This window comes from Anopheles maculipalpis, chromosome 2RL, assembly GCF_943734695.1.
Source record: "Anopheles maculipalpis chromosome 2RL, idAnoMacuDA_375_x, whole genome shotgun sequence".
Taxonomy (NCBI): domain Eukaryota; kingdom Metazoa; phylum Arthropoda; class Insecta; order Diptera; family Culicidae; genus Anopheles; species Anopheles maculipalpis.
In genome coordinates, this window is record NC_064871.1 from 41,624,754 (window position 1) to 41,639,038 (window position 14,285).

The 14,285-nt window shown below is 46.1% G+C and overlaps 3 protein-coding genes across 3 annotated transcripts in view; 1 reads left to right on the forward strand and 2 right to left on the reverse strand.

The window, feature by feature from the left end:
* The window catches only part of LOC126557351 (dystrobrevin beta), a 129,874-nt gene that overhangs the window by 322 nt on the left and 115,267 nt on the right, over positions 1-14,285 (reverse strand). The window lies entirely within an intron of this gene.
* LOC126567136 (SR-related and CTD-associated factor 8) lies at positions 537-8,904 on the reverse strand. Its single transcript, XM_050223368.1, has 9 exons — positions 8,686-8,904; positions 7,939-8,229; positions 7,535-7,792; positions 6,972-7,410; positions 6,679-6,731; positions 4,588-4,978; positions 2,861-3,512; positions 1,943-2,784; positions 537-1,873 (listed from the first exon to the last, which is right to left on the reverse strand). The coding sequence occupies exons 1-9, from the start codon at positions 8,713-8,715 to the stop codon at positions 537-539; spliced, it is 4,293 nt and encodes a 1,430-aa protein (XP_050079325.1). The 5' UTR covers positions 8,716-8,904.
* LOC126557407 (serine/arginine repetitive matrix protein 1) lies at positions 10,945-14,036 on the forward strand. The gene is made up of 6 exons (XM_050213176.1): positions 10,945-11,101; positions 11,170-11,801; positions 12,561-12,652; positions 12,807-12,966; positions 13,034-13,644; positions 13,729-14,036. Exons 1-6 carry the CDS (start codon positions 10,972-10,974, stop codon positions 14,000-14,002), a joined length of 1,899 nt encoding a protein of 632 aa, XP_050069133.1. The 5' UTR covers positions 10,945-10,971; the 3' UTR covers positions 14,003-14,036.

The following is a 14,285-nucleotide window of genomic DNA, read 5'->3' on the forward strand; positions in this document are numbered from 1 at the left end:
GTGATATAAAAATAGAACCTTCTTCAGAAATAATGTCCACCTACGATCGTTGATAGAAGGACAAAGAACAGTTTACTTTACACGCATGATAAGAAATTTAAAAAAAAGTTCGCCCCTAGGTGCTTGCCTTTAAGCAAGGGCAGAATGACTATACACGCTTAAGAGTCTCCGCCAAGGAAAGTAGGGAGGCTCCATTAGCGGTCATTGTTTAAAGCCGAAGAAATTTAAAAAAGAGCGTCAATGGAAACGCTACAAGACCTCTGCAGATAAAATAGTACATTCTATTCTACATGGCAGAGGGAGTTTGACCACAATTTGTGACTGCTATTTTATCATGCTTCCACACCAGCCAACAGGAAAGCAGACCATGTAGTAGGATACTTCCGTGACCGTGAGGCCCTAATGCTTCATTAATTTACAATAATTGGTTTGGCTTATCTAATCGGTACTAACGTTTTGGGCACAGTCGCCTATTAAAGAGTCATTATAATCTTATTGCGGTTTCTGCTTGGATTTTTGTATTGAACGGGATCGCTTTAGCATGCAACAGGTTCAGCTTGAGTTGCTTCGTTATCGTCGGTGTTGTTTGTGGGAACGTTGGAATCGCCATTTGCTTCCACACAATCGGCCATTGGCGTGGATGATGAAGTTACGGTTTCGGCCTCATGATTAGCAGACGGATTATCTTCTTCTCCTCTTTGATTGTGAGAGTAATCGTCATTTTGTTCTGCTCTTTGAGGAGGAGAATCGCTCACCCGTTGACTTTCGTAATGTTCTTCCGCAGGAACTCGCCCCAACGTGGATGTTTCTTCTTGTGAATGATGTTCGTAAGGATGATTCGTTTCAGCAACATCGTCGTTGTGTCGTTTATCGTCACGATAGTTTGTATTCTCTTCATCGGCAAATTGATTATTGTTATTTGTCTGATCCGACTCATCTTCCGGCTCGGGCGAGTAAAGGATAGGCTGCGGTCGTTCGTCATCGACATCATCGTTTCGATGATGATTTCGTGCAAACCGTCGCCCATCGCCCGTGTCTTCACCGTCGCCGATGTGTCTGTTCATCGCATTGTTGTGCATGTCTCTGGCTGTCTCGTGTTCGCTGTGTCGCGATTGTTCATCACACACTGTCATATCTTCCGTTTCCGGCTGTCCATCTCGGTGGGCGTCTTGATCTTGCTGTTGCTGTTCTTGTTCCTCATTTCCTTCCGAGTTTCTTCGCTGCTGACGTTGGTTAGCAGAGAATTGAGCCGGTCGTCCAGTCGTCGATCGGTTGTTGGCGTCATCCCACGTTTCGTCATCATCATCCCAACGAACTGGCCCACCTCCTGCGCGGTTACCAACCTGGTTGCGGTTATTGTTTCCTCCGCGGGTGTTATTGAATCGTTGGCCACCACCGCCACCACCATCACCTCCACTTCCCGCACTTTCATCACCGCTGCGCCAATTTTGTTGTCTTCCTCCACGTCCACGGCTCAGTTCATCACGATTGCCACCACGACCACCACCACCAGTACGATCATTCCAGTTCCGTCGATTATTGCTGTTGTTACTGTTGTTGCCTCCCGAGTCATAGCCATTGCTGCCTTCGTCACGATCAAAAAAGCCGCCCTGTTGACGATCGTCATTGAAGAACTGACCACGCTGCTGTTGCTGCTGGTTGTTGTTTCTTCCACCGCCAGCTCGATTGCCAAACATGCCTCCACCACCATTACCACCGCGTCCACCACCTCCTTGCTGTTGATTACCGAACGGGCCATTACGACCCATGTTGCGAACATCGCCTCCATTACCACCGGCGATATTGTTGAATCGATTATGTTGGAAGTTACCACCACCACGGCGCGAAAAGTCTCCATCACGATTGCCAAAATCTAAGGAATAATAATACAATATTGAATCGTATGATAGCTGCATGATTCGGCAGGCCTCCAAGGACTTACCATCACCATCAAATCCACCACCGCGTCCAAAGTTGCGACCACCGCCGCCACCACCCCGTTGCTGTTGATTATTAAACTCCAAAACTCCCGCCAGCTCACGAAGACGTTCCGACAGCGGCCGATCGTCCTGCTGCTGGTTATTGGATCCATCGCCGCCACGGAAGTTGTTGCCCCAGCGACTGCCACGCTCACCTCTATCGCGCCGTCCCCCACCACCATCGCCGCCTCCACGGTCGAAGCCTCCTCCTCGTTGATCGCGTTGCTCCCTATTGCGATCTCCACCGCGACCACGGATATCTCTTCCATCCTCATTTGCTCGTTGTAAAAATTCTCTTGCTGCGCGACTTATGCCAGAATCCCCCTCTGCATCATCGCTCGCTATATCCAATGGACCTCCGTTGTCTTGCATGTTACCTGGGTGTGCTCCCGCCAGTCCACCGAAGAAACCTGCCGCATTACCCGGTGGTCCCGGTGGAAGGTTTGCGGCGCTCGGTGGCATTAACGGTGGAGGTGGCTGATTAAAGAACGCACTTGAACTCTGACCGCTCCCACCAACCATTGGTGCCGGATTGGAGGTGTGTTCATCCTCCATCTCGATATCCATATCGTCGGCAGATGATTTGCTCATGTTCGAACTAATCACATTCGACGAACCACCATTGCCCATCATACCTGCACCGGATGATGAACCGGCCGCGGGCGGTGGTGGAGGTAACACACCAAACCCTCCCATTGGTAGCGGAGGTGCATTACCGGATAGCATCATACCGGGAGGAGGCACATTTATTCCTAACCCCGGCACCATATTAGGACCCATTGGAATTCCCATCGGTATTGGTAGCCTGCAAAATAATAAAAAGACAAGTTTTTATTTTTATTTCAAGATTGCCCAATACACACATATAAACACAAACATACCTAGTAACGGGACCCATTGGGAATGGTGGCATTCCCATGCCCATCATGGCGGTTGGTGGTGGTTGACTCGTATCAACCGCACTCAGGGGAAACAGCGATGGATTCAACATTCCAGCAGCCGCTGCCGCTGCAGCAGCTGCCGCCGCCGTAGACAGGTCGGTACCGTCCAGTTTCTTCAAACCCATGCCCGGGGCCAAACTGAGGCCCATGGCAGCAGCCGCTGCAGCTGCCGCCGAACCAATTCCTACCGTACTGCCGACGGATGACTTTTCCTTCATCCACTGCGGCATTGTGTCTTCGTCGAACATGCCACCATCTTCGAGCGATTCAAGATCCGTGCTCGGACTCAGTTTCGACCAGGGAATGTAGCTGACTCCCAGATCTAGATCCCAGTAATCTTTCCACTCCTTGCTCTTGACGCCTTTGCCGGCGGCCCAGGAGATGGTGATGGTGCGTCCGTGCATCTTGTGATTCTTCAGGCTTTGCATCGACTTGAACGCGTCCTGACGTCGGTTCATCACGATAAACGCGCAACCTCGGGGTGGTATCATATCGATGCTCACGATATCGCCGTATTTACCGAACGTATCGGATAGCTCCTCTTGTTGTACCAGCTTCGACAGATGGCCAACCCACAGTGTTGTGCTGCAAACTGCCAAGAGAGAGAGAGAGAGAGAGAGAGAGAGAGAGAGAGAGAGAGAGAGAGAGAGAGAGAGAGAGAGAGAGAGAGAGAGAGTACAGTTAAGTAAAGTGTTATCGCTGTGTCAGTAAATAATTCATTACTATATGTAAAGCAGCAAAAGCAATAACAGCTTCAGATACTTTCAGAAAAAAATGTTTTTCTTTAGCTGATGTAAAGTTTTCAAACAGTTATATGACAATTGCATGAAAAACTTGGGAAAATGTCCTCCGATAATTCGTTATCGTATCTTAAAACGTTCACAATATTCAATGGTCAATGCTTTCAACAAACCTACCATATACGAATAAATTCACAAACAATACCCCAAGTCAAAATTCTTAAAATATTTTGGAATGTGACCTTACCCTCCCTCTTTATCAAAGCAAGCAGTTCTCAACGGTAACTAAATGCAAGCAACGAACGGGTAAAATGCCAAATTTTGTATCATGGATATGGTAATGCTCAGAGACGGATCAAACTATCAGCAGACTGAGCGGCCGCATGGGGCCCCGAACTGAAACTGACCCCCCCCATTGCTCTTGCGATTTATGTCAATATTTCTTATATGTCCTGTGTGGACTTTATCACGGAAATAGATTATTTTAATAATCAATAGTTTCATGAAAAAGCAGTAACTGATCGGCACAGAGCCAATAAAAAAGCAGTTTGATCGGTAACTGCATTGGAAAAGCCAGCCAAATTCACCAATCCAAAGCCAAACATTAAAACATTCACACGCATTGCACCGCAGCTAGAAGTAACGAACGAACGTTTCAGAACGACGGAAACACACACACACGCAACTATTTCTGCGAAATGCTACTCGTTGTTCCCACTGCACTCCTACTGTGACGAGCGCAGACTTTGTCACACACTCGGCTATTTCGGACTGTCTGATTGTGGATGTTTCGGAATTGTAGATGCTTGACCCTCCAAACCAAGGGTTCCGGACACCGTTAGTGCTATTGCTGTTTTACAAGATGCGTGCGCCTTACGAGCGAGCTACGCACGTCGCAAAGCTCGATGCATCATCTCCATTTCTTACCACTCAGATGCTCTTTCTTCATTTCCGGCAATCCCTTCCGTTTGCGTTCACGCTCGTGTTCCTTCTCTCGTTCTCGATCTTTTGTCGAGGTACCGCCACGATCACGGGACGACCGTCTACGGGATGATCTTGGTGAAACGGATCTCGAACGTGAATGCGATCGTCCTCGACCTCCTCCACGTCCACTGGAGCCACCACCTCCTCCACCTCCACGGCGATCGCGAGGTGATCGCGATCTGCTCTTACGCCTCGACGATGAGGATGATGATTTGTAACGATCATTGTTGCCACCACCGCTTCCGCCTGCAGTACTACCACTGCCACTGCCGCCAATCCCGATACCTCCTCCTCCACCACGGCTGCCACCGACCGGTAAGGGTTCGCCAAGGATCTGGTTTGTTCCGCCGGACAAATCACATGATGACGATTGTTCGTGTGTGGTTGCAGGCAGGCGCGTGCGTCGATAACAGTTTTTTGTACACACCACCGTTTAGGGCCACACAGCCGGCCAGGCCAATACAAAACGCAAAAAAGAGAGAAAGAGAGAAAAGAAAAAAAATGGGAAGAAAAGATATCGTTTTAAACATGTACATGTCTCCCGTGCTTTTCCGCAGCAGAGTTTGTGTGTGTCCGTTTTCTATTCGTTCGCTACTCCTCCTTCTCGTTTTGCTCCTTTTTTTCTATCGTGAGAATGCTTTAACAGTCTGGCACTGTGATCTACTTTTGAGAGCGTTTGAACGCAGCATCAAAAGTACACTATAACTCTATTGGCTTTGTTTTGGCTTTTCCAGTTCAAACTCGGATACCATCTTCAGTTTTCGCTTTCGATAATGTTGCAGCAGTCGAATGCTTGTAGAATTGGTGAACAAGGTACAATATTTCAATCCTATTCAACTCGAATAGGAAGGAACTTACCGTACATCCAACGTTGACACACCGCGCACCTTACACCCAACTCCTTCACATTCCCTACCAAAAGGAAACGCAAAGGAGTCCTGGGAGGGGTTCCTGTGTGTATGTTTAGGGGCGCCGTAATCTCACCGCTCACCATTCTGAATGAAACCCTACCTTTCGATGCTGCAGCTCGCCTGTTTTGATGGTCCGTTGGTCGATGGATACAAATTGTTACATGCATATGCCATAGATTATAGAACTAACTGTTGCTTAATTTACAATCGTGGTAACTTATTTTGAGCTTGTTCGTATGGTGAAATTGTGAATCTTCTTTTATATAGTTGCCCAATCAATTGGTAAGCGTATTTAGCCTAGCAAAGGATCGTCCTATAATCTGCCATCATCGAGCGTAAGTCAATTTACGCGAATTAATAGATAAGTAATCAAACGTATGCTTGTAAATACAAGGAATTCCATCCACAGACAGGACTGTATGGTACTTTATCGCGCCTGGGTATACATTCAATAAAATAATAGATATTTGAAAATGAAATCGGTGTCATATTTTGGTAGCACATGACTTAACCGTTTTTTTTTCTAATTAGTTATTCTTACAAGCCTAATGCTTATCGTGGCAGTATTTTTGACAGAGATCCGTCTACTTTTGTGTAATCGTTCGGGGCCGCAGATCGGTTTATTATCATTTGAACTGGACAGTAAAATGCATTCACGGTTGAACCTTTAAATTGCTCTTTAGCAATATTTTCCATACGATTAAATTTCGTTTTAACATAGATATCATCCGACCAGCTGTCTGTGTTGAATGGGAAAAAAAAATCATCATCCGGACATCCCATATAAAACAAATTACGATCCCAAACAAACTCCTGCGAATTGTGACAACTCCCATGGCATTAGTTGCAAATCCTATGAAGCACTGTCTAGCGTTACTAATACATGTTATCATTAAACTGATTGTTCCATTCGTTAGCCATTTTTCGCTATTGCTGGCCTATCAACACTGTCTTTACACCAGTAAGCTTCCCAGTTACAACAATGTTCTTCTAAACACGGGGCACGTTCCAATGGATGCGAACCCACCAAATGCGCTTGTGTGCACTTGCTTATTATACAACGCTTATACCGAAGAACAGAAACGGAGAACACTACTATCTACTATCTGTAAGCAATATTTACCTCAACTCCAGTTATCGCCACGTCGTTATCAGTATCAACATCCTTCGAGTGACCTAGAAGATGATGGCAGTAGATCAGAAGTGTGCAGAAGAGATCATCCAATCGAAGGCCCATCGATCGGTGGTGGTAATGATTGCAAATACGATTTGTGTCAATTTTTTCGCGAAGAATTACATAGGAAGATAAGAAAATGAAACAAAGAAAAACAAACATAATCAGCAAAAACATTTGAAAATGTCTGCGCTCGCATATATGTTGGTGGTTTTTGCAGGCTTGTCTGCATGCATGCTTACCGGCACTCAGATCAATCTGTGGCGGTCTGCTGAGGTCACATTCGTTGGCGAACGGTAACTTCATCAGGACGCTGGCCAGATGCTTCTCAAACTTTTCCTCCTTGAGCAGCATTTCCGACAGCTTCGTTTGCTTCTCATCCTGCTGCTTGAGCTTCTGCAGGTTTTGTAACTGTTTTAACACGTTGGGGTCGGACAAAATTTGCGCAATGTTGCCACCGGGCATCTGGGATAGATCCGGCATACCGGTGTTGCCCGGTATCGGAACCGATGGGGAATTCTTATCATCATCATCATCACTGCCGTAATCAAAGTCTAGCAGCTTCTTGTTGAATTTGACCTGATCCTTGGAGATGGCATTTGCCTGTTCGCCGGATGTTTGGCGCATCAAAATTTGCTGGAACTGTTGCAGCTGCCTGATGGTGGATGGGTCAAGTTGTTTCTGTAGAAAGATGACAAGCATATCATATAGGGGATATCAATTAAAAGGGACGCAAAATTCTTCTGCAGCGTTCAACAATAACACGCGTATTTTTTTTTTGCCTTCGAGTGAGATAGTGTATTACCGTTTCGCCCATTTGTAGCTGACCGCCATGATCGTCCATGCCACCACCACCACCCATTGAACCGCCAACCGGTGAGTCGTGGGCCAGTCCCCCACCAGGATTCATCCCATTGGCTCCCCCTTGCTCCTGCAACACTTGCGCATTGTACTGCTGATGGATCGGGTGGTCCGGATTCGCAAGGTCAAACAGCGGCTGGATGACTTCCGGCAAAAATACCATATTCTTTTGCCACAGGTTCAACACACGGATAATTTTACTCTGCATGAACGAAGAAAGTTCGATTATTCGAATAAGAAACGAATTCGTTATTCATTTCGCCCTCTGCGTCTGTTGCCATGCCAAGTCCTCTACGGATCACGGTGGATGTTTACAACATAACTAGAAAAGCACATGCTCACACATACCTTGTCCTCCGGTGGGCAGCGGAACAGATGCGCAAACGTCGATTCCATGTTGCGTGCAAACCGTGGTGCGAACACATCTTTCTCCGGACCGAACTGGTGGCGCGACTGACGCACGATGGAATCGATCACGTACAGGCCGGGAATTTTGTACTCGCATTTGCACTTCTGGATGAACTTTTCAACACTCTGCACCACATGCTTGTAGAACTTGATCGCCTTCATAGCACTCCGGGTAATCGATGCCATTTTAGCCTTCGATATCGGCGGTTTTGATTCATAGAGCCCGGATAGCTATAGAAACGTAAGGTTAGAGGCGCAGAAAAAAGACACTTCATTACTATTTTCTTCAACAACAACGACCAAATCTAAAAAATCGCACAGCACAGAAGTTTGTTCAACTTTCGTTGGTCAACAAACGCTCCAATGGACCATGAGAGCAGGTGGCAAATATGGGACAAGAGTTCGACGTCATAGAAAGATAGATAGATAAATTCACGGCACTGTGCATGACACATGGGTAGAAAAATTTGCTTCACTACTAAATTGTTTTAACAATTTCACTGCAACTGCAAAAACATCTTTGTCTGTCACAATTTGTTCACTGCGCTTATCAAACGCATTTTCTTCACAACGAAAATTTCACCCAACCCGCCTCGCCTGCCCGTCTTTAACACATCTTCCCTTTACACGACACCGAAACCCTTTCTCCCAGCATCCCGCACACTGCAAAAAAAAAACGATTCTCACCTCCTGGTTGAACACCCGCACCGTCTCCATGCTGGTTGCTTCTATAGACGACGCCACGATGGTTAATTTTTCAGCACTTTGCACAAAAAAACAACCCTATCTTTCGCTTGTAATCACAATCTACCACGACGTAGCAATCGCCACTGCTGCCATGAAGTGAACACTTGTTGTAAACCCCCCGCTGCGGATGGCCGATTTTTTAGGTCCAGATTTTTCCGATCACACAATACAATTGGCAAACGTTAACTGCACTGCCAATGCAAGGGTTCACTTCGCAAAACAAACAAAAGAATTTCTTAACTTCCCGTAAAAGGAAGTCAATTCGTAAGGGCCGTTTAGCACAGACAAGCGAGCGTAAGCACAGAATTTTTCAAAATGGCTACTCCGTGGTGTTCGCTGCTGCTGCTGATCGGCAAACGAAATGAAAAAAAACGACGTACAGCTGTCAACTGATGTCAATTGTCAACTTGACAGTCGATAAGTTGCAAATTACAGACAAACTTTTTTATTATATCTTTATCTAAATTAAATCATCCAAATATAAATCATTCTAAACTTGTGAATAATTTGTAACAGTTATTGCTTATGTTTTAGTTGCGAAACACACCGAAATTGGATACAACAATTCGATTTGTTTATGTCGACCAACACGATAACATGCGTAACGTTTTCGAGTTGTCAAAATCGTCACGTAACGCCTTCCTTCGGCCTTTGCAAAGATGGCGTACTTTTCGGTGTCAAAGTAAACGACATCGGATGGCGTCGTGTGTGTCGGGAGAAAATAAACGCAATTATTTGTAATAAAATCCGGTCGAAAAGAACTAAACTTGCTGCAGCAAAGTCGCGATAAGCATTAATGACCGTTTGCCCAGCCGTGCTTACCATCTTCACGAATGTATTGCGCGTTAACATAAGGTAATAACTGCAAGGTTTCGGTCGCAAAAATTCCTGTTTTTGTTCGGTGTCCCCTAGCCAATGTCAGGCTTGTTAGATTGTGTTTTGGAAAAGTAATGCAAACGGCGAACTAAAAATTAATCAATTTTTCCGTGTCCCCGTGGTATCGCAATCGGTTGGTAGTAAGAAACAAGAAAATGTGTGGTTTTACGTGGTGTTTGAGTGCGCAGAAAACACTCAATGTTGATATGATGGTACGATCCGTCGAATCGATACTGTTCCGGTGTTCCGCTATATCGCCGGGTTAGAAGAAAGTGCACGAAAAGATGTGCAAATGCGCATAATACACAAACATAACGCCGTGCTCGGTTAATGCCGTGTGTGTGGTGTATGTTGGTCAGGCGAGACAAGTGATATCTTCGTATTTCTAACCAAGCTGAAGTAAAAGAAAAATGTTTCTCAAGGAATACGTGTCCGTGAAGCATACCATTTGCTCGTCGAAAGCTTCAAAGTCTGAACAGTGCATTTGGCAAAAAGGGTTTGAAAATCTCCTCTAGCGGCTATCGTTCGTTCGCGCGCTTGACTTTTCCTTCGGTACCATCGCTTGCGGAGATCGGCAGTCGCGGTTAATATTGTTTAATGCTATTTAATAACTCCACTCGAAATTAATTCGTCGCGTAAACACACCATCGCCGGGCGCGTACGGGTACGAAAAACGTTGCGCGGTTGGTTTCGCTATTCTACTCGTGGCATATTTACGCACGCCGTGTCGGGACAATCGATCGCGAATCATGAATAAAAAATCAAGCCCTTTTCCGGTTCAACGTCGCGGTCCTTACGTTCCCTGGAACCCGCGTCGGGGTCGGGCGGTTCCGCGGTTGCGTGACAATATTCGTATCCTAGAGGAGATTTCATTGTCCCGTGGCCAAAAAAAAAAGCGGTATCGGCGCTGTTCGGAATATATTTAATTGAGAGCGGAGGCGTGCAGGAAGATAGATATGAGCACCTTACATCCATGATATCCAGATCTGTTATTTCTCCCAACAACATTGTACGAGACGTGGTACTAATTCTGCTTGCTTTTCTTATTTTATCGCACCGCGCTTCATCCATCATCTTAAGACTCGCACGAAAATTACACCAAATAACGCCCAAATCAAACGATCTGCGCGCCCTTCCACCGAGCGGAAGATTCTGTGTAGTGATAATTGCGGATCAGTAATCAAAAACAGAAGAACACAGATTTCCACCGAAACCCCTTTTCATCGAGTGGCTTTCGAGTTTCGACAGCTAGAACAGCAGATTAATTCGTGGACAACCGTGTGTCCGAGAAAAACATACTCGTGTGATTTGTATCTGGCGTCTGTGTTTTGAATCCGTCGTTATTGAGCGATGTCAGTACGTCGGCGCGATTTAAGTCCTCCGCCGCGCGGTCCGGGAGGTGGGAGCGGTGGTGGTGGTCCACTTGGTGGCAGCAGCAAACTTCGTATGGACCGCAATCCCAGCCGTGCGAAGATTACCGGTAAGTGTTATATGTTATTAATAAAAAAAAACTAAGCTAAATTACATTTAATTATTGTCTTTCTACAGATCCAAGCCATCCAGCGGGTAAACGAAAAGAGATCGATAACGTCATGAAGAAGGCCCGTGCCTTCCCGAACGAGACGTGGGACAAGAAGCTACTAGAGGTGGAAGAAAAGGATCCGAATCGGTGGCGCCATACCGGGTACAAAAAACTGTACATTGAAGATGATCCAAGCAGCTCGGATTCAGACCGTCCACCAGGCGGTGGCGGTGGTGGTGGACGCTATGGTAACGGGAGACGTAGCAGATCACCACGATCACCGCGTCCGGTACATCGACGCTCACCGTCACCGATGGCAGCGATGCGCAAACGCCACATGTCGCCACTATCGCCCGTTCCGATGCGTCGCCGATCGCCTTCGCCGTCACCAATCAATCGTAAGCCACCGCCACCCGAGCTGAAACGGCGACCACGCTCTCCTTCGCCAAGAATGCGCCGTAAATCGCCGATGGGGATGATGCGTCGTCCCATGTCACCCAATGACATGCGAAGGCGCCCATCACCACCCGGTATGGGTCTTGATTCACCGCGCCGAGTCCCACGGCGTATGTCACCACATCTTGGTCCGCCACCGTCGAAGGGTGGTCGAATTCCACCGGTACCACGTTCGAAGCGACCGCCTTCACCACCACCAAGGGTAAGTAATGCATTGTGAGACATTATTTTTGGAATTCCTCATATGTGGCAATATGTGGTTCATTTTTATTTTTTTATGCAAAACATGGCTATAATAGTTTTCAATATTTTGAAACAATCAGATGTATTTAATTTTTTTAATTCTTCAGGGTTCCTGAACTGTTCGATTAGTGAAGAAAAAGTTCCTCTTGTGAGTGAGAAAAAGTGAGAAAGTTCCTTTTTTTTTTCTTTATCAGCGAGAATAGTTTTATTTTATTTAACTGTAAGATAGCAATACGGCCTGGCCGTCCATTATGAATTAAAAAAAAAAACTCCAAGATGACGGCTCTTTGCCGTATGGTTATATATTTTATTTGAGTATGACAGCTCTCCACCGTCGTATTCGCAGCAGTACACCGTCGCCGTTCCCGGGGCAGTCCAATAGCAGTTAACTGGCCCCCTGGTTATGGCTGTCGTCAATATAATAGTTCATATGTTGTTAGATGTTTCTGGACTGTTTACCTCGAAAATTTGTGTGTGTAAAAATCTAAATGTTGAAAAACATGATCAAACTGAAGGGTCTATCCGATGGTCGTGGCGCCAATTTTCACAGGGCAGTACCGGGAATAGATTCTCGTGCGGACCTTCTACACTTACGCAGCTGCGGATAAACTAAATCGAATGAAGCCAGTATGGCTTTGAAATTAATTTATTTTTACAGTTTTTAACGCTTTTTTGAGAGTTATAACTAAAGCAGGCTTTACTATTCTACTGAATGTAGATGAGTCGTTCGGCATCCATGAGCAGCTGTTCCGATGACTCCTGTTCCGGTTGTTCGGTTGACGATCACCGTCGTCGTCGCCGTCGTTCAAGGTAAATTAAGATAATCTTAACTATATGCAAAAAAACACTCTTACATTACATACATTAATCAAAAATCAAAATTTTCAATTTGTAATTATTTTTATTGATTGTAAATAATGAACCTCCAATGTACATTTCGCTCACTTTCTTAATACCGTCCTAGAATTCGATCTCCACCGCACAACAACGGCTCGAAAGGCCTTCGCCGTGAAGGTATTGCGGAAAGCCGTCTTAGACCGATGAGTCCACCGCCAGTGGATTCGCGTCGTAAGCATCCGCCTCTGCCGGAACCGCAGCCGAAAGGTCATCGTGTTTTGGAGAAGGTAATGCATAATTTATTTTATATACAAAAAACCTTTTATCGATGGTCTTTTTATTTTCGATATAAAGACTTCCCGCGATCAACGTCCGTCACGTCTACAGCCACCGCCGGAACAGCGCTCGCGACGTCCACAAACACCCGATTCCGATCGTGCTTTGTCCCCGCCGAAGCGTTCCAAGCATGCAAGCAAATCGTCCAGTCACGCAGCTGGACCGGATGAACCACGAGCATCGAAGGTGCGTGCTTCGAAACAATCCGTACCGTCGTCGTCCTCGAATGTGGCTGGATCCAATGGACACGATGCCGGGGTGTCGGGTGCTTCATCCTCCTCACAAACGGCCCTTGCGGCAAGCTCGTCCAGCACTAGCCATAAAAAGCATCATAAAGACAAAAGTGCAGACAAATTGCGTGCACGGGTAAAAATTGAAGGTGAACCGAAACGTCGTTCCAGGCCTCGCTCGCCCTCGAGCGGTTCGGAGGAATCGAGCAGCAGCGAAAGCTCCCTGCCTCGATTTACGGCCACTACACGCATGACACTTTCCGAGCGCTTCGGTAAGATGGCACAGTGGAGCGTGGATCGATCGAATATGGAAAATATGCGCATCACGAAGAATTCGGCCGGTGGTGATCTAAAAGTGATGATCGAAGAGGAGCTTGAAGCACCACCAACGCGTTATACGTAAGCCTAAAGCATCTTAAAGGTGGAAATCGATCGTGACAAACATATAATGTTCTCGTTTCTCGTTTTGTTTTATCCGCACAGCTATTCACCAGCCCCAGCCGGACATTTCCCCGAAGAGTTAATGACGACCGGACCCAGCGGTCTGTCATCGTGGGATGATGTGCGGGTACGGTACGAGTACTACAAGGGACGGGGATATTTGCGCGATCTCGATCTACAAGATTACATCAAATGGGAGGAATGGTGGTACAAGTACCAGGAATGGCTCAAACAAGAACGTTACTATGAGCTATGGGAACGTTCGCAAATGAACCGCAGACGAAAGAAGATACCGATTGCACAGCGGCTAAACTAGTAGTAGCAAAAGTGGCCACCGTCGTCGCCTATTTATCTATATATCCAATTCATTTTTTATAGAAACGAACGATCTACGGGATCTACGTAATCCGTAAGTAACAGGTATCTTTTGGCAGGTAGTTATTGTTTTGAGCTACTCGTTGATCAGCAAATGCGTAAGAAACATTTCATTTATTTTATCCATTAAAACCTCATTAAAGATTGTATACTTCATAATTTCATTCTGACATCTTTGGTGTAAATTGCGGTTTGTTCTTAACAAGACATTCACGCGAAAAAAG